The following is a 26088-nucleotide window of genomic DNA, read 5'->3' on the forward strand; positions in this document are numbered from 1 at the left end:
TTTCATTTCTCTGCAACGACTAGGTCAGGAATCGGAATACACTAGACGGTTTGCAAGAACCCCGGAAGTGTGAGTTTGGCCACCAGCCAATCAGTGAAGAGCCATACATTCTGTGTTGGCAACGATTTCAGAGATCGAGGATTTAAAGCTGAAACAAAAATAATATTTGGTGAATTTTATGAAGGGGAAAGACGTTATTGCCCTTTTTCCTATGGGATTTGGCAAAATATATCAGTTAGCCCCATTAGCAGCGCAATACATACATCACTACCAAATAGCAGCAATTCGTTAAAATAAAAAAGTACCTGCCTACCATCGAGTGAACGAATCCTAATGCTGCAAGGTCAGATGGTTTCTACAAAGTGAAACCGTCTGATGAAGGCTAACATTACAGAGGACATGTTACAAAATTATGAATAAAAACAAAATGAACAAAATCTAAATGCTAAGGTGTTCATTTACCACCAAAGATAGAAAATCACAAAATATATATATTGCAGTACACTTTTTTTCTTCAGGTCCCAGGAGGATATATTATAGTTATCTCCTTGGGCAGCCTCTTGTACTGTCTCTATGGATACAGATAAGCTTCTTTCTCACAATCCATTAGTTCCTTACCTGTGTCCTTTGAACTGCACATGCTGCACTTCTTAGTTGGATAAAATACCATGATATTATGTTAAAAACAGAGCTTAAATAATAAAAAAATAAATAAAAAACAAGTAAGTTTAAACAGTAGAATATACTATACTAACCATCATACATTTTGAGCAGAGACAGAGCAAACACCTTTCACCAGTGCATCTGTATGTCATTATATCGTGTTTTGTCTCTATTACACGACCTTGTAATTAAAGCAGATCCTTGTGCTTGCATGTGCTGCCTGGCTATACTTGACTCCATAATTGTGGTCATAGAGTTATGCAATCATTTTAAATTCTTGGTGGTGAAGACGATGTTTACAAAATCCATAGGCCAGTATCTACGCATCTGTATCTACAAAATTGCATAGAAACGGCAAACGCTATTGGAAAAACGTATTTATGGCGCAGATCTGCTGTAGTCATAACTGAATATAAGCCACTGCTGTCATCACTCACACGTAGCACAAGGGTGGATGGCGGCCTACAATCCAGTTACATAATTGATCTACGCACAAACGTTCCCTTTGAATGATTATAGCTACTCCAGGCCACGATGAAATACAATTATTCTATGTTTGTTTTAGGCCAATGGGGAGGTAAACAATGTCATCTTTCAGCCATGAAACAAAAGATATCATTGAGCTTCTGAGGCCTGGAAACAACAGAACTGCTTTTTAAGGTTTTATATTATTCCGTATTACCAGCATTGTCATGGTACTAACATTTAAAGGTGCACTGCGCAATTTTTCTGGAAGGTATCTTCTATGGTTTAATCGAATAGTGTTCATAATTTTTATTGTTCTAACAAAATAAGTACTGAGAATCAAACATTTTCCAGAATTGTGTATTAAAGGTGCATTGTGTAACTTTTCTGGTGGAAGGTCAGTCAAATGCTTTTCACTTTAGAGATGTTAATGCTTTCCCTGGATTGTTACATGGCATGACATTAAACATATCCATCTAGAATGTACAATAATTCCTTCTTTCAATATGGACGACTCTCCACAGATCTGAACTGTAATGTAGCGTAGTGCTGTAAACTGTGGAACATTTTAGACAATGCAATAATGTTTCCATGGAGACAAGCAGGTGTCGAACTATCCACTAGAAATGTTACTCAGTGTGCCTTTAAAAGACAGTTTTGATACAAAGAAAAATGTTTGATTCTCAGTACTTATTTTGATACCGTGAAAATTATAAATACTATTTTTTTTATAGAATGTAATTATGAACAGAAAATAAGTAGTTTTTCAATATGATCATAGTCCAGCAGTAATTCAAGTCATTGCTCTGCCTGAAATGTTCCACAGTATGACATTAAAGCTCTACCTTTTACAGTATTTATTAAATTACAAGTGGTTTTATAGCTCAAAAATGTCTAGAAAAACAGGCATTCTAATTGTGAGCTTGGTTGCCTCTCCACAGATCTGACCAGAAACTTGGTCTCTAGAACGATTTAATACCATACTGTGAAACATTTCAGACAAATCAACCACAACTCAACAGAGACAAGCATCTGACGGACTCTCCACCAAAAAAGTTATACAATGCACCTTTAAATAGATGTTTGCTGTTTGAGTTTGTCAATATTATTCCGTGCTCTAACTTTATTGCTGAACCAGTTTAAACCCCTTCCACCAGCACCCATTATGTCAGACCTGAGCACTGTACCGCTCCAGGGCCACATACGGCCTTTTGGTTGACTCTGACTGTCCCATTTAATCTAATTTGGAATGACAAGATAAACATATTTTATCATTTTACCTCACGCATGGACTCAGGTGGCATTGCTTTTATTTTAGAGGTGTTTTTTTTAAATAAATTTTTTGTAGGGCAACCTCACTTTTTCTTTGCTTAGTCAGAACATATACTCTTACCAGTCTTACCAGCTTTTTGGCCCAGTCCCTCACAATATTTTCTGCTTCTCATGTGGCCCCATGGAAAAAAAAAAAAGCCTACCCTTGCATTACGTCATTATGTTTGATGGCTTCACCTGGAAAAAGCCTGCGTTTTCACTTTACTGAGACCCTGCCAAACTGTATACCCCTCACTCCACTCTAGATTATAAAAGTTGGACCCAGATATCTATGGAAGCATTATTAAATTTCATGACATGGCCTCACTTTTGACTGGCAGCATTAAAAATTTAATCCCCAAAAAAGCCTGAAAAGAGACAGTTAACTTGCAAAAAGTACACTAAGCACTGTTTGTAGATCTTGGCATATTTTCATGTGCTACTCCACTCGATTGGATTTAATTTTGAGGGAAAAGAGCAGTATCAGCATTATTCTTGCATATATATAAAGATGCACTATGTAACTAACTGGTAGAGGATATGCCACCTGTTTGCCTCCATGGAGATGTTAACACTTTGCCTGGAATGTTCTACAGCATGGCTTTAATCTTATGGATCTCGCATGTACTCAATTAAGGGTTTTTGTTGCTCAAAAACACCTTCAAAAACATGTATTCCACAGATCTGACCTGTCACCTGACCTAAATGCGTCACCTAGACAAGCAGTTGGCTTACCCTCCACCAGAAAAGTTACACACTTTTAAATCCCACAAGCTGACTTATATTAGTTTACAAATTTCAATGTAATGCGTTCACTTTTTGTTCAGAAGTAAATCATATAGCCTACATATTTTAATGGGCCCATATTATGCTATTTTCTAATCTATGTTACAGGTTTCCTCATCACAAACATATATGGAGTTGTGTTTTATTTTGTTCACACATATTTAACACACAAAACACAATTCGAGGTTAATTTTTTATGATTCAGCAACATTCTAACATGTCTTAAAGGTCACAGGAGTCAGTAATATAAGACCTTTGAATATTGCATCAATAATAAATGCAAAGCTGGAGGAAGTGTCTGGGGAGAGTAAAGTACTTACCCATGATGAATTAGTCATGATGTAAACTTGGGTTTGCCCCAGTCTAATCCTGGTCTTTGGTGTTGGTCTACAGTACGGTAATTACAGTAAATGTATGCTGTCCAAATCAAAAGGGAGGGCATCTGATGTAAAGACGATTCCAATTAATGCAGGAAAAACACCATTCAGCACTTCTTCCACAATAAATCTTTCTCAAACTAATATCTATGTGTGTATAATAAAATGGAAAATGCCATCCATGTCACAGCCTGAATACAGATCCATACAGATCACCAAATCCTGGTTTACTGACACTTAACTATTCCAACAAGTTAATCTCTCAAAGCCATCTAAAGTCACATTTCATTACAACTAATCAATTCTCCACACCAATGCGTCTGCACTTCAGCTGCTGGGAAAACTACCCCAGAACTCCCATAATGCTTTGGGTTTATTACCGGACATGAGGTGGAATAATGGGAAAAACAGAGTTAAGTTACAAGTCAATTCCTGTAAATATTCATGCAAATTGTTAAAAACTATCACACCAATTTTCATGCTTTCTTTGATTTTATACACAGTCAACAGATGTGGCTGTAGCGTTAAAAACCGTGACCGATTGAAAACAGGATTGAGAATTTGTGATGTAAACTATTTGAAAGAAAAGTTGATTAATTTGAAATCAACTTCCCAGTGAAGAGAAACAGATGACACTATCAAGATCCTATCAGAGGTTTTCCAGAAAGTCCTCCATAAAAAGAGTCCATAAACACATTAACATTATTATTCAGTGATGTAAGGTTGGTATAATCACGGTATAAAATCAAGTAGAACCACCACGGAAGACCACAAAACACTTCCGAAGATGTTTTTCTTGATGACGCTTTTATGAGACTTACGGTAATGCTAAAGGGTAATCTAATGCAGTATCACAAACACATAAGGCAAGGCAAGGCAAGTTTATTTGTATAGCACAATTCGTACACAAAGTAATTCAAAGTGCTTTACAGAATAAGAAATACATTAAAATCATAATAAAAACAAATCAAAACATAAATAATCATGAAGATTAAAATTAAAAAAGAGAGACATAAATTGGAGAGAAGAGTGCGGAATGAAAACCTTTCAGTTATATGCACAGTCAAACAGAAATGTTTTGAGCCTGGATTTAAACAGCGTCACAGAAGAGGCCTGTCTCACATGTTCAGGAAGACTGTTCCAGGTTTTAGCTGCATGAACCTGAAACTCTGACTCCCCTTGTTTAGTCGTGACTCTGAGCACCAGCAGGAGGCCGGTCCCTGAGCTCCTCAGAATGTGAGATGGTTCATATGACACTAACATGTCACAGATGTACTTCAGTGCTCGGCCATGGAGAGACTTGTACACATAAAAGTGAATACGTGATGTTAACAATGTTTTATTTCATTTTTTTGTTGGTACATTTTAAGACTTACATTTTGACCACAGATGAACCTTATTTTTCAGTGATTAACAATTTTGGAACACCAAAAAAATAACAAATATATTTTCTATGCACACCTTAAAGATGTATTATGTAGCTTTTCTGGTGTTGTGTCCGTCAAATATTTTTCTTCATGGAAATGGTATTGTTTTGTTACTGTTTAAACCTTTCTGTCTTCATGGAAACATAACCAGACCAAGTTACAGGTCAAATCTGTGGAGAGGCGACCCCGCTCACATTCAGAATGTTTTTCTAGGTATTTCTGAGGTATAAAACCATTTGTAATTGAGTAAACATAAGATAAAGCTTTTTAATGTCATACTGTGGAACATTCCAAGCAGAGCAAAGGCATATCCATAGAAACAAGCAGGTGACAGACCCCAAACCAAAAAGTTACATAGTGCTCCTTTAATATTTAACTAGAATATTTCATGTGGTCAATCTGAAATGTTGGCTCTAAATAATAATCAGATTGCATAGATTTTCCCTTTTAAAACTTTATTGTTGCTTTATCATTTTACTAGAAACTAAACAAATATAAATAAAAATAAATAAATAAAGGCACATTGGTCTAAAAGCAGATCCCATATTAAACATGAGAATAATGCTTTTACTTCAGTTTCACGAATACAATGAAGTAAAATAGACTACTACTACCAACCGGAACAACCGGAATATGTTTTGAGTATGGTATTAAACCTTTCTATCTTTATGGAGACCAAGCCAGACCAAGTTACATGTCAGATCTGTGGAGACGCAATCTCGCTCACAGTCACAATTCATGTTTTTTTTTAAGGTATTTTTGCGCTATAAAACCACCTGTAATTTAATGAATGTAAGGAAGAGCTGTTTAATGTCATACTTTGGAACATTCCAGGCAGAGCAATGACATATAGAAACAATCAGGTGACGGACCTCCAACCAAAATGCTGAAATGTTAAAAGAGTGTTCTTGGTCCATCAAAATACAAAACGAAACGAATTCAGTGAAAAATTCAAGATGCATGTACTTCGAAATAAAAAAATAAAATATAAAAAACAGTATAAAATATGAGGTAATTGATGATGACAGATGACTTATTTTTGTCACCCAGAAGTTAAAGCTCAGTGTGTTGCTTTGGATCTGTATGAGGTAGATTGGTTTCTTCTTCTATTGTCACATCATCTGCACTGTTCACCTTTCCATCTTCTTCTTTGGACTTACCCTCACCCATTTCCTGTTTGGGCAGTTGTTGCCGTGCAAAAGAGGGGTTCTCCTTATCCATTATCGCCAGGAAATCCAAAAACGGTGCAACAGGAGGCCAGCTCTCCTCTCCCAACACTCCTATAGAGACAATGGGATGACATTCTACATGACAAGACTTTAAAAGGTCGTTATTAAGCTATTTTCTCATCTATGTTATAATGCTCTATCCTCACCAGAAACATACCTGGAGTTATTTTTTTTGTCACACAAACCTTCTTCTGTTCCACTTTGTGATGTTATGTGGTAATACAGGAATTGCTCCACTGTGTTTTTAAACTTATACATACATTATAAAACGTATACACACAACTTATACATACGCATACACCTTCAATAGATCACCTGCATGCTTTCAGCCCTGGAATTGCCAATCTCTACTGAACTAAAGGTAAAAGGTAGCTGTTACCTTGAAAACTACTGCTTCATGACATCACAGGGTGGATCAGAGCATTTTGAGCTTTGGAGGGTTACTCAAGGGTTACTCAAACATGTCATGCACACAAGAGTCAACTTTACGCAATATGGGACCTTTAAAATACATAACAATCTAATCTATAGTGGTCATTTCTTTACCCTAGAATGTATGGAATGTTTAGTAGGACATGAACATATGGCTATTTCAAGCCTGAGGGGCCTAGGGACAAGTCTTAGCAAGAAGGGTCTGTTAGTCCAAATGAGACCAAAGTAAAGGGTGAAGTGAGCGGGTGAGTGCCATTAACTGTAAACAGTTTGAAGTTTCAACAATGTTATTTTAAAGAATCCATTATCTCAAGCTGGTCCTTATTTGCTTTTCTCACGTAAACCCAGCATTATTACTCTTTGGACTTCAATTCTTAGGAATCAAGATTCAGTCATTTCTATTTGTCAGTGATAATCTATCTATCTGATCTAAAAGGTCTCCAGCCAACCTTTTGTCAGTAACAGCATGTAGTTTGGAGCTGAGTTCAGACTATAAACGAAGTGATTTGACTATTTTTGACTATGTTTTGTTTTTAATAAGACAAAATAAAATCAAACTGAAAATCTGGTTCAGTCCATATTAGGAAAACAGTTCTAATTCCTGGTGTCTATACTGGAACATTTGAATATTCTTGCATGCAACTTTTCTGGTGGAGTGTCTGCCTACAATTTTGTCTCCATGACGATGTAATTACTTTGCTTGGAATGTTTATAGTAGTATTAAACTTAATTATCTGCCACCAGACCAAGATACTGGTCAGATCTGTGCAAAGGATGTCCTGCTGACTCTAGCAGTGCATGTTCTTTGAGCAATAAAAACATCCATAACTGGACAAGTTTAATGCCACAATCTGAAACATTTTAGACAAAATAATACCATCTCCATGGAGACAAACAAGTGGTGGACACTCTACCCGAAAAGTTACATAATGCAGCTTTAAGGCATTCATCTGAATATCCTTGTTCAAGTAAAAAAAAAAAAAATCTCTCAAAAGTCTCCCATTTTTTTTCAACACTTCCTTGTGGCAACTCTCTAGCAGTTAGTGTAAATGTATTAAAAATAGATAACAGTCAAGTCATTAAATCTGACATCGTCCTTATACTGATCCTTATCCTTTCAAAACCCTCTGTTTCTGTTGGCGTCAAGTATAGCATTTTTAAAAATACACAAAACATAAACTGAAGTGATCAGTCAAAACACTGAAATAAAAGATGCGTTTTTTCCATGAGTGAAACAATGTCTAGTGTATCTGTCTTCATTCACGGAAAAGCTCTCTTAAACTGTCCCCCATAAACGTCTGGACAATTTACAAAGTTTTACTACATTTTCCAAGTGAGGTCACAGATTCATCTCCGTTGTTGTAGAAATGACCAGGAAGTTTGTATAGCATGAGTAATTACAACTACACTTTTAAATTTAGTGCTGTTGGAAAGTCCTATCTGCTTTTAAAGGTGACAGTGTTCATGTAGTCTATTGTTTAAAAGTCATAGCAATTTCTGGTCTGACACCCGATCACAGCATGAGGAAGGGCAAAATGTCTCCTCTTCCCAACGTCTAGTCATAAATCCAACTGGAGCTAATGTTTTACTCATCTACCCATCGTAATGTAAAGATATGACAACGTATGAACGCAAGAGATGTTTTATTGTTTTAGCTTTATGGATGCATATATAGACATTAAGTGCACTATAACAGCAGGTGCTAAAAGTAGACACTATTTTAAGAGCGTAATTAGAGTAAACAGAAGGCAAATGGGCTGAGAAAAAAAGCCAAGGAAGCATTACCCAAGCATCTTAAAGCGCTAAACCACAACGGTAAGGGTGCTATTATGGCTGAATGCTAGGAAGGATGGAAAATAGGAGAAAGGTGTAAGGGACCTTATTACATTACGTAATCCTTAGTCTATACGGACCATTGTGATTATGTGCTGTAATGGACAATAATGGGCTTTGGATAAAGTAACTTGATTATGTCAGAGATTCATTCATCAGTTACATAGTCAGAAAAGAATGCAATTATTTGGTGCAATCTTATAGGGTTTAATTATATGAAGCATTTGCATGTTAATGACAATATCTGGAAGGGGTAAATGGGTTCTTGTATCAGTGCATCCCTAATAACTGACCCACACAAATGTAAAAGTATCTGATATCAGCACATTCACATACTGAACATTTTGATGGATCAGATATCAGTTTCAAGATATCGGTTCAGTCGATTATTTTGGTGTATACATTGGTGTAATGTAAGATGATTTACAGGACAATGTTGGCCCAAAATATTTGTGCTTAAATAGCAGTTACAAAACACATGGATATTTTGTTTTTACCATACATGGTTTGTCGGTTAAACAATTTTAGATCATCCAAAAATTTCCTGTCCTATTTAAAGATAGATAAAAACTCCCAACCACATGGGACTAGTATCATTTTTATGTTTAATTTTTTCTACCATAGACGATTTGTCAGTTGTACAATTTTAAACTAGGGATGGGCATGATTAATCGATAATTGATCATTAAGAATTTCATCGATTACGTTAATTTTCATCTACAAACCGAATGTAGGTTGCTGTGCGTAGTGTGACCAAACGGGTCCGTACCAAGCCCCCAGGTTCCAAAATGGCCGCCCATTCAAGTCAATGGGCTGAGCTCAATGGCGCATGATCCCAGATTAGCCTAGCCCGGCTAGGTACTTCCGGTGGCTGTGGGCCGACCGAGCATGCGCAGTATTGTTCTTTTCTCCCACGGGCACACGCGAATGCACGCGAGCACACGCACGGAGCGCGGGCTCGTGTATCACGTGATCGCTTTGACCAATCAGAGCGAGAGGAACGAGAGCGGAGCCGGGAGCTAACGAATATAAAGCGTTTTTTTAAGACAACTGAAGGATTTTGAGCGAGAAAAAGTTTATGATCTAAAAATAGGTAAAAATCGCCACAAAATCCGACATTTTTGAAAGTTGTAGGTGCCCTGTCAGCCGAACACGAGCAGGTTGTGATTACATTGCGCTCTATGAGAAAAATCTTCTCTCGGCCCATGGGATTTTTTCGACTGTAGTACCACTGAGTGGCCAATACGTCAACTCGAGGCAGCTACAAGCTAGCAATACTGTATCCAGTTATTTTAATAGATCCATGGTCCGTACATGTGTCTCTCTGCACCAAGCCCCCAGGTTCCAAAATGGCCGCCCATTCAAATCAATGGGCTGAGCTCAATGGTGCATGATCCCAGATTAGCCTAGCCCGGCTAGGTACTTCCGGTGGCTGTGGGCCGACCGAGCATGCGCACTAGTGCTCTTTTCTCCCACGGGCACACGCGAATGTTGCGCACGGTGCGTGAGCTCGTGTGTCACGTGAGCTAAAGCGGAGCAGAGCGTAGCCGAAGCTAACGAATATAAACAGTTTTTTAAGACAACTGAAGGATTTTGAGCTGAGAAAAAGTTTATGATCTAAAAATAGGTAAAAATCGCCAGCAAATCCGACATTTTTGAAAGCTGTAGGTGATCTGTCAGACGAACACGAGCAGTTTGTGATTATATTGTGCTCTATGAGAAAAATCTTGTCTCGGCCCATGGGATTTTTTCTGCTGAAGTTCCAGTGAGTGACCACTACGTTAGTTATTTTAATAGATCCATGCTCTGCACTCAGAAGGAGCGAGCAAACAGAAACATTCGTCTGCAACGTACTGAAGCACAAATGCGTGTTTAACGATGACTTGTACAAGAAATTCCACGCTTTCCGTTGCGCTCGGGACAAGTGGGAGTCCATGTGCACAGTGTACAAAGCACGAACATACGTTTCGGTGTCCAGTGGGAAAAAGCTTTACCTGGTGAGAGTCGCGCAATGTCGATGACCCCACCTCCCTTCCCCCGTACGGTGTCCTGGTTTTGACAAACGCAAATATGGTCACACTAACCTGTATTCCACTGAATCATGTCTTTTAATCCGACAGAAGTTGATCGCATCAGCGCACAAGAGCTGTAGTTTTATCTTCGCTGAGTTTATGCAAATTAGCGATGCGGTTTTAAGTTTCGTTTCTGTGAGAGTTGCGCAAAACTGAATTAAACACATTATAATGTCAAACGGATTGATGTGGCTCTAGAGTCGTTACGGTTTATATGTCTTAAAGTTGAATTTATTAATGCAGATTAGTAGTGCAGATAGTAATAATAATGATGATCATTTTAATATAAAAACGTTAATGATGGATCGATAATCGATCGTTAATTCTTCCGATGATCAATTAAGAAAATTTCATCGAATGCCCATCCCTATTTAAACCATCCAAAACTTTCTTATCCTATTTAAAGATAGATATAACTAGAGCCCGATATATCGGCTGGCCGATATTATCGGCCAATATGGGCACCTGGAGACATATCGGCTATCGGCCGATATGCTCGCTGATATGGGCCGATATTTCACGTGGGCATGTTATACCTCGTTATAAAGCTTAGACTCTCTACATTATGTTCATTTAATCCAATTTACACACAGATAAATGTCCTCATATGTGGCTCCGCATCAGTATTTATCTGCGGTTTAATTTGTCTGTGTCTGTGTCCGTACTGTCCCTGAACACACCCCCAGAGTGACGTCACTTCACTCACGTGTGTTTGTTTACACCCGCAGCGGTGCGCAACTCTGAGTTTATATTCTTTTTACGGACAATCGGTTTGAGTCTGGATTAAAAGGACATTTATTAGTGCTGACTTGTGATGTGAGGAGGAGCCTGTGTGAGCGGTGAGTGTTAGAAATACATCGACTTTGAAGCTAGTTTAGGTTTTGTTAGCGATTAGCTGCTGTAGCTCCCACACATAAACAGGCTGTTTTCTATTGGTCTATTGTAAAGTGACTATATTGGCCGTATATTTGTTACTGAACCTGCATTGATATGTAAATGAGCTGTGAATAGACGTGTGAATGATCCACATTTATGCATATAATTAATTACCGCGGCGCGCACGGCTAAAGGCTAATAGCGGTAGTTTATTTACTAGCTAGTAGTGATGGGTCGGTCGATCGAAGCGGCTCTTTGAAGCGAACAACGGGAGCATGTTTCTCATTGGGAGCCGTGTTTTCGCTTTTTCTCACTTTTTCTCTTCAAGCCGCATGTAGACCCGTAGTTTGACAGCAGCAGCGGCTGAAAACGAAACTTTCAGAAATCTGCGTGTGCATAGGATAAAAAAAATAAAAGTGCATATTTGGCTGCAGTTCAGCATAAAATAAATAAACCAGGACTAATCTTGGGCTCGAGTGAAGGAGAGAGATAAAAACCGAGTCCCGACACTCAGACCTGGTTAAGTTCTGATTTAGTCCTGTTTCACACATGGTTTAAATCTGTTTTAGTCCTGGTTTAGTCCTTTTTCAGTCCTGGTTCAGTTCTGGTTTAGTCCTGCTTGCAACAAAACAATCTCAAGAGTCGCTTGGGAGCCGAAAGAGCCAGCTGCTTTAGTGAGCCGAGCCAAAAGAGCCGGTTTTCCAAAAAAAAAACTGGAATACCCATCACTAGTATCTAGAATGTGATGCAAAAATGCCATTAGTCCAATCTACTGTATGTAAATATGATGTAAAGAGTCAGAACAATAAATGTTGCCTAAATAAACCCAATTTAGAATCCACTAGAGCCAAACCTAAGTTTTTTAAACAATTCAAGATTTACAGTGAATTTTTTCATCACTAAATATATCGGCGAATATATCGGCTATCGGCAGCTCCAACTCCCATTATATCCGTTTCATATCGGCCACAACAAAATCCATATCGGTCGGGCTCTAGATATAACCCCCTCAAACCACATAGTCCTAGTAGTATTCATATTTTAGTTCAATATTCATAATTATAAAATAAAATTTGTTATTCAGTGGTCAGAGCATTTACCCCTTAAGGAAATGTTATTTTTTTTACAGTCCTATTCAAATATGTGCATTTTCTATATAAACAATATGTATAAACACATACATTGCTGGGTTATTTTAAGTGTTTATCTTAGAGCTGTTGTCTTCATTTGTTTTAATTTCAATATTTTTTTATTCATGTTCAAAATAAACATAATAAGCAAACAATCCAGTTCTAAGCAGTGTATATTTACCATTGGTTAGTTTCATTTCATAATTATTAAAAGTTAATTACTCATTAAAGGGCCCACATTACTCTGTTTTCAGCTCAATTTAGTGTAATATAGGACCTTTAAAGTCTTAAAATGTGCCCTTACCTGCTGCTTTCTCCCCACCCTCCTCCACCCTCTGTACCCACTGATGCACAGAGGAAGCTGTAATAGGTAGCCGTGGAGGATACTGGTAGATTTCCGCTGCTGATGGATTGTGGGTAAGGATCAGAGAGGGCAGAGGAGGCACAGAGCCAAGGTATGATCCAAGGACATCAATACCGGCTGGAGTCCGCCCCCTGGGACACAGAGTACAATAGAGGTGATGGGAATGCAAGTACAGTCAAAAGGATGAATTGTGTTAAATATTAAATAAACATTGCATGTTTTTTTTGGCACCACAGAACACATGTCGTCTTTGTACTTTCTGAAAACATCTGCTAAAAGTTAAAGAGATAAGTTGCTAAGTCTGTCAGTGCAAATTGTAAAACAAAATTGCATAGATAGAACCCTAACCCTTGAGTCTGAGGAAAATTTGCACTCAATTCAACTAATACTAAATAGATTAAACATATTTTCTTACCCAAACATTGTAATGACTTTTTGCTGAATTTCTAATTACATCACAACAAACAAATGAGTAGCTAAAATTAATAGAATTAATATTGTTAACATTGAACTGAGTCTGAGTTCTTCTCTCAAACGAAAAATACTCTGTCTCACCTTGTGATGTCATGTGGTAATACAGGAAGTGCTCCACTGTGTTTTTAAACTACATACACCTTCACTAGAATGATTTGGATAATTTCAGCCCTGGAATTTCCAGTCTCTACTGAATTAAAAGTAAAAGGTAGCTGTTAACGTGAAAACTACCACTTCATGAGATCACAAATTGGAAGAGAGTATTCTGAGCTTGGAGATGTAAAAAGGCTACAGTAATAATGCAGGACTACTCAAACATGTGTGAATTAAATAAAACACAACTCCATTTCTGTTTTGAGGAAGTAACAACATGGCTAAGAGCTCACAAGACTAAAACTTGCATAATATAGGACTTTAATTATGTCTTTTAGGGTCTAGTCACTAATCAGGTTAAACATTAAATTTACCTATTTGATATTCATAGAAAAACAAAATACAATGGAAAACTGGCCCTCTCCAACCATCTGGAAGTAAGAGCTTTTCATATCAAAAATACATATTCATGGTCCCATACAAAATGAGGGATGCACTGAAAGGACATGCCTGTTATTCCTGTAAAAATATGCATTAGCTGTTAGGCTTGCCTGGAAATAATTTGATCGTCCTTCTAAAATGATTATAACGTTTTCAGAAATGTCTTGTATTACAATAAAACCCCAATTTATACAAAACGGTTACTGGTACGCACAAATGGATATAGCAGGGCAAGTATTTTTCCATCTTTGCTCCTCCTATCTCCACCACTCTCTCCAGCTCGCTGACCAGCGCCTTGTTCTGCCTCTGCCCGATTTCATCCTCCTCTTCCCCCACAAAGAGAAGCAGCAGACCTCTACCCAGGGACAGGAAGTTGGGCAGGTTGGCCACTGTTAGCTCAGGCTGGGGGTACAAAAGGTTAGGGACCAATTAGAAAAAGTTTAGATTGAATTAAAAACGTGATGTGTAAGCTGAAACTCCACTGTGATTCTGTGGCATATATGGCATTCCCACACCAGTGGCATTTGCTGACGCCACAACAGCTGCCCGGTTATATGGGTGATCAGCAAAGAAGGTGCTGAACGAGGCAAGACTTCTAGACTCGAAACCAATTATGAGCAATGGGTATAGGCCATAGTGCAATTTCTTTAGAATGAATATTGATGGAAATGCAAAAAGGTGTTTAAAATGAATTCCCTACCAAATGAATGATGTAAAACTAAGTGTATTGGGTGATAACATTTACTGCCTTTTGAAAAACATGCAAATAATTTTTGCAAAACAATTAAATTAATCTTGCAATATTTAAATTTTCAGTTTGAGAGTACGCCATTTTAGCCTGATTCATGAGCTGGTTTCACTTCGTAGAAACCGTCTGGCATTACAATTTGTTCACTTGACGTTAGGTGGGTACTTTTTTCATTTAACCAATTGCTGTTATTTGGTCGTGATGTATGTATTGCACCACTAACGGGGGACATTAAACAAATCTACCTTACATTTATTTAATTACAGGTGGTTTTATAGCTCAAAAATACCTAGAAAACAGAATGTGAGCAGCAGTTGCCTCTCCACAGATCTGACCTGTAATTTGTTCTGGTTTGGTCTCCATGAAGATAGAAAGTTTTAATGCCATACTGTGAAACATTCCAAACAAAGCAATAACCACTCCATGGAGAAAAGCATCTGACGGACCCTCCACCAGAAAAGTTACACAGTGCACCTTGCAGAACTGAAGAAGCAGCTTGGTTGAGCTGCGAAACGTTTTCGAATTAAATAACCGTTTATCCCATTGACAAATTTAATTTCTCCTTTGCCATGGATTCTACCTGGATGACTGAGGGATTTTACACAGTGCACCTTTAAGCATTGGCCGGAATGTGCTACAGACTTACCGGTATATATCTTGCATTTATTCAGCTGCAATTGTTAATGCTACAGATACCTGTCAAACATTCTTATGGAAATTTTAAAAAGCAATTTCTTAAAATATTATAGAGTTTGTTTTATCATGGCGCAAGATAAACTTTCTAAACTGCCTCACAATACAAAGCTTTTGAAACATACTGACAAGCATAAAGTATCTAAAACCTTTTGTAACTTCAAGACGTTATTCGAGAATTTGAAATTTAAATATATGATGAATCTACTCATTACCCACATCTTGCAGCCCCATACTAGGCCTTACTGTATATACAGTGACCTCAACAACGACCAAAACCCTGAAACCAAAACATTACATAACAGTATTTGACACTGCACACTGACGTAAATCTCCATACCATGACTTTATCAAATGTGGTTTTAGCATAAGCTTAGCCCATTTGTTTACATGGAGATGTAAACTTCGCCATGATCCAATAGTCTGACAATGAATGCCTACACAAAACTAACTTTAAACATATGAGATTCACATATGGACCTTGTTATGTTATACTGGATAAAACGTTATCTTACAAGCAGCTATACACACTCGTTAAAAACAAATACCTTCTCAATTTTATCAATGGCTTTTTCTTAGTGAATTTACAGCTAGTGTAAGCAAAGAGATATTTGAGGAACCTTTATCTTGTGATTAAGACTCGCATGTGTTTACAATGGGACTTACCACGGGTTGAAGCAGTGCAGTCTTTATATGCGATGTCAACTCTTCTATAGAGGGGGGCAGGGGGAGCACAGAGGGGGAATGATCTGACCGCCATGATGGAAACACCAAAACAGCAGGGAGGTCTACTTTGAGGTCAGACGCCCTGGAAAATAATAAAATATAATAAACAAATACCAAATGAATACTTGGAAATTCACTCTGGGTACTAGAAATTCTTGTTTGAACAATAAAAAAATCTAGGAAATGTGATTAAATTATAGGAAGGAAGTTTTAGACTCTATTGTATTTTATTTTTATTACAGACACAACTTCCTGCAAAAACGGTAATTAGGTGCATCGTTTTTGTATATTCTCTACCTGGTAAATCACTTAAGTTAAAAATAGTCGGACAGGTCAAGGGACTGTCAATGTACAAAAATACAGAAAACCAAGGCACTCTTATAAATTTTAAATGCCTTTATTATAAGTTATGGCATGTATAAAAATAAACCTGAGCCCCCGTAATTATTTCTTATTGTAAAGTTCCTATTTTCTAAAACCTGCTTTATGAATAAAACTGCCTTTATTTGCTTTGCCTTTTCTGTATATTCGTCCAATATACTTTGTTGTTGTGGCAGAATATAAAAAAATCATTACAAAACAAATCTGCAGTATACACAGATGTACAAATCGAAAATGAGAAGTTAAGAGTTAGTTAGACATTTCTCTAATGTTTGTAGAGACACTATAATGCACATAACTGTATGGTGCAGGTTTAACTATGGAGAAGGCTAACTTTACTTTGAAAGTGATGACAAACCAAAGATAAAAATAATGTAGAAGAAATCTTTCTTTCTTTTGTTAAATGTGTTTGTTTTGAATGTCTTTCTAAGTATAAAGACTATATGTTGTGCTTTCTTAAATTTCACAATGTTCAAAATAAAGTAACTCTAACTAACCAACTAACAAATATATGCAGTATACACAGAAATCCAAATCCAAAATGAGAAGTTGTGGTGAGGGACAACCTTGAAAGAGGAATGAGCGGTTACCATTTCAGCGCCAGATCATCCGTCAGCAGTCCTGTCAACAACTCTCCTCTCAGAGCTTTGGCTGCTCCACTAAACACTGGTGCACCTAGAGATAAAACAATTAATACTTTGCTTACTTACTCACACTGGGGGTGTTCTACATGTTTCTCTTTATAGGGGAATGTTCATCAGTTACCAGTTAACACAGTGCACACATTAACAAATACAGAAAAATTAACAAATTTTTCTGGAGCATGTGATCAACATGAGAATTCATGGTCCTGTTTTGGTGTTTGATTTTCAACAAAAAAGGTGAGAGTGAAAAAAAGTTGGATAGCGATAGCTAGCTTGTAACTGTTATGTTATTTGAGAAAGACTTGTTTAAGAGCACAGATTAGCTCACATGTAGTTTCCAGCTAAGTCAGTTCTTTATGGCCAGATTGCGTTAAAACATAGCTAAGAATACAGTCTAAGAAAGCTTCAGACAGAGCAGAGCCTACAGTTAGTATCACATCCCAAGAGAATGTTGGTGACATCTCGGTATGCAAAAGTATCCATACACAGTTCATAATCTACAAAAATAACTAAAGCAATACATTCACATACTTCAGAAAAGTTCAGGTGACATTTCTAAGGCCTTGATATCTTTCCAGAGAGATAAGCACATAATATCTATGCATGTATTCTTACCTGGATGTGAGTGTGTGTCGAATAATCCCAGGACTTTATCAACAGTGTGTCCGGGTAGGTCAGGATGGATGGCCCCACTCATAAATAAAGTTATATCAGCATCATTCAAATCAAGAGGAGAAGCGACACGGTTTCTGTAAGAATAAATAAGACATGATAAATATAAGACAATAATATGGCTAATATATATTATGCTTTATAGACAGCCAGTATATTATGCTTTATAGAGAGCCAGTAGAAAGGTTAACAAGCCTATAACAGCCACTGTAAACATAAGCATTTGCTCAGGTGCATTGAGTAACTTTTCTAGTGGAGGGTCCATCACCTGGGTTTCTCCATGGAGATGTTATTTGAGATGTTTCGCAGTATGACATTATCCCTTTCTATCAACAGGGAGACCAAACCAGACCAAGTTACTGGTCAGATCTGTGAAGAGGCAATCCCGCTCAGTCAGAATGCCTGTTTTTCTTGGTATTTGAGTTATAAAACCATCTGTAAAGCTGTTTAATGTCATACTGTGGAACATTCCAAGTAGAGCAATGACACTTTCCTTTCAATAAAATGACAAAAAGGAACACCATCTGCTAAATCTGGACTAGATAAAGATAAAAAAAACACTGCTGCCCAGTATAAAGAAGACTATGTTAAATCCCTATGTCCACTGCAGGAAATGTAACTAAAATGTATGCCCCTTGATATTTGAGAAAAGCCCTTTAGAGCACTGCAAATCTGAAACATATTTTTAAAGACCTTACAGAGTAAATCCATAGTGTGACAGCTCCCATAGGATTGCCTAGAGCAGTTCAACAGTCATAAAGAAATAAAGAGGCCAGGGTCATGTTTTGGTTGGTACGAAATGACTGGAATGGACAACACACAGTATATGTTTTTAATTTAGGGGACTTATTCGGTTTTATATAAGTCTGTATTTTCAAAGACAGGAAGTTCAAATGCTTCAAGAACTCTATAGGGATATGTAATTGAGTTGTTTTGGATATTTTATCAAAATATTTGTCTTAGTTGAACTTTTTAATTGAGTTTACGACTTATGGGAACTTACAGTAGGATAAAACGGTACAGCTTGGCTTGATAGCATCCCTTTGTAGCGCTGAGCAGGCTCTTGGGGTCGGAGCATCATAACAGCGGGGAACGCTGTGATTGGCTGAAAGGGAAACGGCTCGGTTGTGCCAGACTGTGCAGCACAAAGATCTGTCCACTCTCCACAATTCACGGCACACATCTGGACATCGTCAACATCTGCATCTGAAAAGAATCAATCAATTAGCTTAGTGGTGGGGTTTATATTAGTTAGTCAGGAGTGGGTACAATTCAGTTACATGTACTAGAGTAACTTTAATAAAACTGTAATTCACTTAGTCGGTTTCAAGCACCATAATTCACAATAAACTATTATATGTATATGCATATGTATTATATGCAACAGTGTAACTGTACTTTTACTAGACTAAAAGACTTCCCACAGTGAGTGTGTTGACATATTAAATTACCTGAACATTTCAGATTCTTCCACAGTTCCTTCAAACATAGCTGAATTTTTCAAATTGTTGTGGTCTGTCCTTTGAAATTACCAGATGTGTTTTGTTTATAGTTACACTGACTTCAAATGGTACATCCAATGTTATTCTTAATTTTAAGATACTCAAGTAGTATTTTCTCCAAATACTTCTTACTCTTACTCAGAAAATTTCCAATATTTTTTACTCTTGTACTGCTTGAGTAATTATTTGGGCGAATGATACTCATACTTGCATAAAATTTTATCCATCTATCCACCTCTGTATTTAAATCACACTTACCTAACAGGCTTTCTGCTACTTCAACAAAAGGCTCAAGGAAAGCCTTTGAAACAGCATCCTCTAGGGGTGAAAAGACCAAAACACACAAATTAATTTAAAGACAGAACAAACCAGTGGATAGCATTTTTTTGTTTATCTGTGCGGTGGTTTTGTAGCTCACGTTTCAAGTAGAACAGTGCCACCGTCAGGCTGCTTTGCGCTACTACACGGTGAAAATTCTGCGTATTGAGTACTGTGAAAACATCCATGTCCAGCTCCTCTGCTCGTTTCCGATACACAGAGGCAGCAACTTCATCGTCCAACTGGTCTGAATGCAAAATATGGGACATGATTATTTACAGAATCTTCAATAATTATTATTAACTTCTTACTGAATGTGAATTTATGATAAATACCAAAAAAGTCCTCAAATTCTTCTGACTCTTCCGTTTCAGCAACTTTTTCTGTGTCCTCATTTGGAAAAAGCTCCAACACCTCCTCAGTGCTGTGTAAGGTCAAATATTCTAAAGCCTGGATGCACAAACCACATATTAATACCAAAAACTTTAATACCTTTACATGGGCATGGGAATTTGACTTATTGCTAATGGCACAGTACCTTTCCAGGCAGCCTGTAAGCAGCATTGTATTGCTTAAGAGTCTCAACAGCAAGACTTTCACTAAAAAAATAAAAATAAATAAAATAAATAAATGAATGCCATTTTTACCCCAACATAATGCTTTGGTTTTTTTTTCTATGGTTTTCAGCATTTTTCTCTTACAGATTTTAATGTCATACTTTTTGATATGTATTTAAAGTTGCACTGTGTAACTTTTCTGGTGGAGAGTCCACCACCTGCTTGTCTCCATGGAGATATTACTGTTTGCCTTTATTATTTTGCAGTATGGAAATAAACTTGGTAATTACAATGGAGACAGGTTAATATTCAGGTCTATGGAGAAGCAAGCCAGCACATGGTACAAATTCATGGTTTTTAAGGTATTTTTGAGCTATAAATTGAAATAAATAAATTGAACAAATGCAAGGGAGATATGCTTAATGCCCAATTGTGAAAGACTCAAGGCAAAGTAATAACATCTCCATGGAGACAAGCAAGTTTCCACCTTAGAAGTTACATAGTGCAGCTTTAAATGTAAGGTGTGTTATTATGTAATGTTATTAGTATTACTTAGTTATTAAAATCGCATATTAGACATATGATCATAATTATGCTGCTACCTGTGTATGAGCACCACTTGGGCGAGTCCTCGGAGTTTCCATGCCAACATGTGAGCAGTTTCCTTGTCAATATCTTTAGTTTCAGGAAGTGAGAACAAAAAAACCTGAGGGACATGTTGGGATGGTGGTATTTTTGAGGGGTCTTCATGCATCTCGGTCTAGAAAAGAAAGAGGAAGAATGTGTATAATGTGCAATCTTTTGGGGAAAACAGAATATATTCTCAATTGACATGCTGCAGTGCGATCACTCTGGGGGTGTTCAACATGTATGTGTATTGGCGGAATGTTCACCAGTTACCATGGAGACACAATGCACACATTAGCAAACACAGCCAAATAAATTTATACAGAATGAATTTAAACAACTAAGAACTAACTTTCAAGAGCCTGTGAGTATAAGTGTTTATGGTCCTGTTAAGATGTTTGATTTTCAACTAAAATGGTGAGTAACTGAAAAACTGTTTATGTGTGAGACTTGTTTAACAGCAAAAATCAGTTCACCTGTTTTAGATCCAAGTCTAACTAAGTCAGTTTTTTATGGTCAGATTGTGTTAAAATAAAGCACAGATTAAAGTCTTATAAAGCCTCAGACAGAGAAGGGTCTACAGTTAGCACCACACGCCCCAAGGAATGTTGATCAGCTGCAAAGTGTCAATACTTTTTCACATTATGCACCAGTAAAGGAGTGTCAACAAGCTGAAGGAAGGAGTGTAGATTAAGAGTGGACAGTGGTTTTCTCATTGGAGTCAAAGGGCATCGGTCAGAGATGGTGGCCTTCTGTTCTCTACAGTGCAGGACCCATACTCGTGCAGAGGGAGATGTACTACTTATACTGAAAAAATAAATAAAATACAGTATACATAATATTAAAAGGTACATTGTTCAACTTTTCTAGAGGAGGGTCCGTCACCTGCTTGTCAGCGTGAAGATGTTATTGTTTGCCTAGAGTGTTCCATGATATGACATTAAACACATTTATCTAGAAATTATCTGGGTGTTTCTATTGCTCAAAAATGCAATAATACTCTCTGAATAGGATTCTCTCTCCACAGATCTGAACTGTAATGGAACCTATAGTTGTCTTCCTTGAGACAGATAGGCTTAATCTCTAGTGTGAAACATTCTAGACAAAGCAATAACATCCTTATGGAGACAAGCAGGTGGCAGACTCTCCACTAGAAAAGGAACACAGTGCACCTTTAATTTATACGTGTAACATGAGAAAAGAAGTGCTGACTTACCCAAGGTGTTTTAGTACAGGACCTCCAGTTATGAGAATAAACTGGTATTTTGATCCATACACAAACGCTGTCTCCATAATTGACCTGTGTTCTAAAGATAAAATAATAGAGAATAAGACAACTGTACTTTTCTCATGCATTCTCATGATATTTAAAGAAAACAAACCATAGTTGCAGAAAAGTCTGATTTCTGTCCTTGTCATTCATAAATAATTTTATCCAGTTTGATAAATGAATTAACAGTTACATTTTGTACTTTTCTCATGTAGTGCCGATACTTGCGCTGGTTTGTATGGTCTATTAAATATTTGAATCAAGGTCACTATTTTCTATTTGTAAATACCTTGAGTCCCCAGACTGCTGACATAACCTAATACAATATCCTTCTTTCCTTTGACGCTTTTCTCCATCGCCAACAGGTCAGTGTCAGTGTGGACATATCTCACCTCGTCACGCAGGATTGCACTGGAACAATGAAAACATAAAGGTCAGTTTTATTTATATTTAAAAAATATAGAATTAAGTGTGTGAGATGCTTACAATAAGACTTCTGATACAATGGCATTGACATCAAAAACAGTATCCAGATTAAAACTCAGATACTCCTTTCCGCTTCTGAGGGGACAATAATTAGTAAGTTTTTGTGCTTAAAAACATTTAAATAAATACACTGTTACACATGCCATTATACCTGAAAAGAAAGGCTGTTTGTAATACTTTGTCTCCTGAGCAATATTTGGAAACTGTCTCTTTATTGCAGTTGACCTAAAAATATGCAACAAACTTACAATTTAGTAGGGATGTACGTAACAATATGCAAATCTCATGCAACAATACTTTATTTATTTGGTCATTTAAATTCTATTAAATGGGAAAATAATTTCACAAGAACAGTTCAGTAATAAAGTAATAATGACATTTAAACAAACAAAACAAACCATAAGTAAGCAGAAAGCTATTGTGTATGTTTCATGTCTTGTTTGTGATTTAATTAATAAGTATATTTTATTTTAAAATTCAACCTCTTGCCTCCTTTTTGTTGCGGCTTTGAAACAGTCTTCTTAACACATTGAATAAATATACCTTTGTATTCAATTATCTTTAATATGAAAGTATTTAGAGTATTTATTCATATTGTACATACTATAATGCAAAGTAATTTGTGTGTCAAACTGTTTAACTGTGTAAGTGTCGCCGCACGCTCCTGATCAGTACTAAACAGGAAATCCAAAGGTCTTCTATATCATTTCAAACAAACATCATGATGACTAGAGCTTGGTGAGGTGTTTTTATAATGGATGGAAGTTGGGAGAAAATCAAGCAAATCTATCTATTAATGCAAGAATGCACTATTCCCATTTTGTAAGATAATGTCAGTTACTTTTTTGGCAGAGTACAGTAACTGCTAAATAACGGTCAAAAGTCAATTTTGAGCTCAATATTTCTTCATTATAGCAACTAGTTGTCAGATTTTGGGAGCCCTACCTATTATACTTTTGTCTGGACAAAACAGAAACTTTGAAGTCATTTTTCTCAGTTTCTCACTCTGCCGAGTTAAGGTCTTTTGCCTTTGTAGAGCAGAACCGTGGCTCTTCCTCTCCTCAAACTATCCTGACACAGGATCTGCTGACCCTACCTGATCAGTCCTCCTGCTGAACTGCACTGAGAAATGCGTGTAAAGTTCTCCTTAATCACCCCCCCACCCCCAGTCACCCTTGAGCTTGGCTGACTTGGGCAGACATGTTTCGGCGTAGGGGCTTGGTAGGAATGTGCTCCCTAGAACAGTTTATAACACAGAAAAAACTGATATTTGAGACATTTACAGACAGTGAACACGTTTTTCAGAGTCACAGGTGAGACATTTCAGTTGGTGTCCATGGTATAAGCGCTTACTTACCTTACCAACCAGCACGCCATAATCTTTAAGTACATCAGCAGACTTCTCCAACTCCACCAGGAAGATGGAGATGGATGGAGGAACTGCAAATCAAAACATTACCTTGTAATAGAAGAGCACTTACACATTTGTGTCATTGTTATTTGATAAGTCATTACCTTCGCTTTCAAAATACATAAACATCATCCTCCCAGAATAAAGTTTATCATAGAAATCTGCAGCTGTGAATTCAATGAGATTTGAGATATTGGCCTTTTCCATGCATCCTCCTGACCTGGTACACAGCAGGAGCACAGCAGCATACAGCCACGAAGCCATAATGGTTTATGAGGCAGAGTCTAAAAAGGAATAAAATACAAAAAATCTGGCAATTAAAAGTCGTAATAATAATTATCCCTTTACTCCTTTACCATATACTGAAAATGTTATGTTACATAACACATCCAAAGCCAACTGACTAGACTAAAACTGTAAAAAAAAGTTGCCAGGTGTTACGTACCTGATGTGAACCAGTAATTGACGTGCAGATTAATGCATGGTCACAGAAAAGACCACAAAATATAAAATTCTTGTTTTTATTGCTTTGCGGAGAGATGCTCACAGAACCAGCCGATGAGCATTGCGATTTCTTCTTCTTCCAGTGTTGCCAGATTAGGCGGGCAGGCTTTTTTTTTTTTTTTTTTTTTTTTTTTTTTGACTACGTCGGATGAGTAGGGGAAGACTCAGGCTGAGATAATATTTGGGCTACTTTCAGCAAGTTTGGGCGGATTTTATTTTCACACCAATAAAAACGCGATACGCAATAACGCAAGGAACCGTATGAGTTTTATGGAGGTGCGCTCCAACCTGTACAGAAATGAATGGACGTCCGCTACGTTCAGACCTCCCCGGCAGCTGTTGCAGAGATTCAGTATAATTGTATGAGTAGGCAGGCTCTGGGTTTGCCACCTGTTCTCACAGTAGCCTAGGCTATAGCCTACCGTTGATGACTGATTCATTTTATGCGTGATGAAAACGCTATTCTACGTTTTACCAAAGGTTTTATATAACATGTTTTCTCAATATTGGCAATGTTTTTAAAAAGCCTACAACATTTTTATATAAAATTTCTGTGATAATTTAAAATGCTATTCTACATTTAACATGTTTTCTCAATACTGACAATGTTTTTAAAAACAATGGATTACATACGTTTATTCAAAGATTAAATGTTTTCTGTGCCAAAACTTTGCGTTTTTTTGTTTTGTGCTGAAGAGGGCGGGTTTTCGAACGTGATTGTGCGGAAATCATTACACCCAATCTGGCAACACTGTCTTCGTCTTCGAGTAGTGTATCGCCACCAACCGATGAGGAGTGTGAACTGAAACGCTAATAACAAAAAAATAAATACATACATACAAAAATACTATTAATAATAACAATGAAATAACAAGTAAGCAATAACAATGAATTAAAATGATACAATTAATCAAATCCGGTTAATCACATTAATATGTCTCAAAAACGTAAATAAACCATTGAAACTTCTATTATTTGGGTGCTTTTACAATAGCTCTACTAGATCAAATTTCATTTTTACTACTCTCTCTCATACTTCAGTCTTTATTTCATTTCTTTTTTCATTATATTCCATAAATACATGCTCAGCTGCCCACAATTATGCATAGCAATTTCCTATTCTATTTCAAATTAATGCTATACCAGTTTCAGTGGCCTAAACAATGCAGATATGATCGCGGGTGCTGGGTAAAACGCTACCGATTATAACATCGATCAACGTAAACAGGCTTATATGCGATGATATATAGCGCCAATTTAGAGTTAAACCGTTTTTGTGACGTTTATAAAGATTATTTTGAAGGAAAAAAATTGTCATTTTCACTCACATTCATGCAAACTTGATGCTGTTTTCTGTAAATTGTTTTGAAACCTTACTTCCTGTGAAAAGAAGCCCACGTGAAATTCTAACCAATCACAAAAAGGACGTTTTTTTATTTCAACCAATGAAAAATCAAAAAAGCGCAGGGGGCGGGCGTTTTAGCAGCTGACATCATTTTAGACCAATCGTAGACTTGAAAACGCAGAGGCTGGGCCAAACAACAAACCAATCAGATGAAAGGATGGCTAAGTGGGC

The 26088-nt window shown here is 37.1% G+C and overlaps 1 protein-coding gene across 1 annotated transcript; it reads right to left on the reverse strand.

Annotated features, from left to right (window-relative positions):
- Nucleotides 1–4520: 4520 nt before the first annotated feature.
- On the reverse strand, nucleotides 4521–25877 carry txndc16 (thioredoxin domain containing 16). The gene is given in 21 exon segments (XM_055165708.1): nucleotides 4521–6309; nucleotides 12906–13096; nucleotides 14188–14375; nucleotides 16081–16222; nucleotides 17112–17196; nucleotides 17781–17914; nucleotides 18841–18861; nucleotides 18863–19043; nucleotides 19598–19657; nucleotides 19758–19904; nucleotides 19993–20107; nucleotides 20196–20256; nucleotides 20817–20974; nucleotides 21492–21648; nucleotides 22058–22148; nucleotides 22401–22522; nucleotides 22598–22672; nucleotides 22749–22822; nucleotides 23955–24037; nucleotides 24113–24292; nucleotides 24454–25877. Coding segments are annotated over 20 exon segments (2472 nt in total). The 5' UTR covers nucleotides 24273–24292; nucleotides 24454–25877; the 3' UTR covers nucleotides 4521–6082.
- Nucleotides 25878–26088: the final 211 nt, after the last annotated feature.

The sequence above is a fragment of the Boleophthalmus pectinirostris genome, unplaced genomic scaffold (assembly GCF_026225935.1).
Source record: "Boleophthalmus pectinirostris isolate CB_2022bp ecotype Guang Dong unplaced genomic scaffold, ASM2622593v1 HiC_scaffold_11, whole genome shotgun sequence".
Classification (NCBI taxonomy): domain Eukaryota; kingdom Metazoa; phylum Chordata; class Actinopteri; order Gobiiformes; family Gobiidae; genus Boleophthalmus; species Boleophthalmus pectinirostris.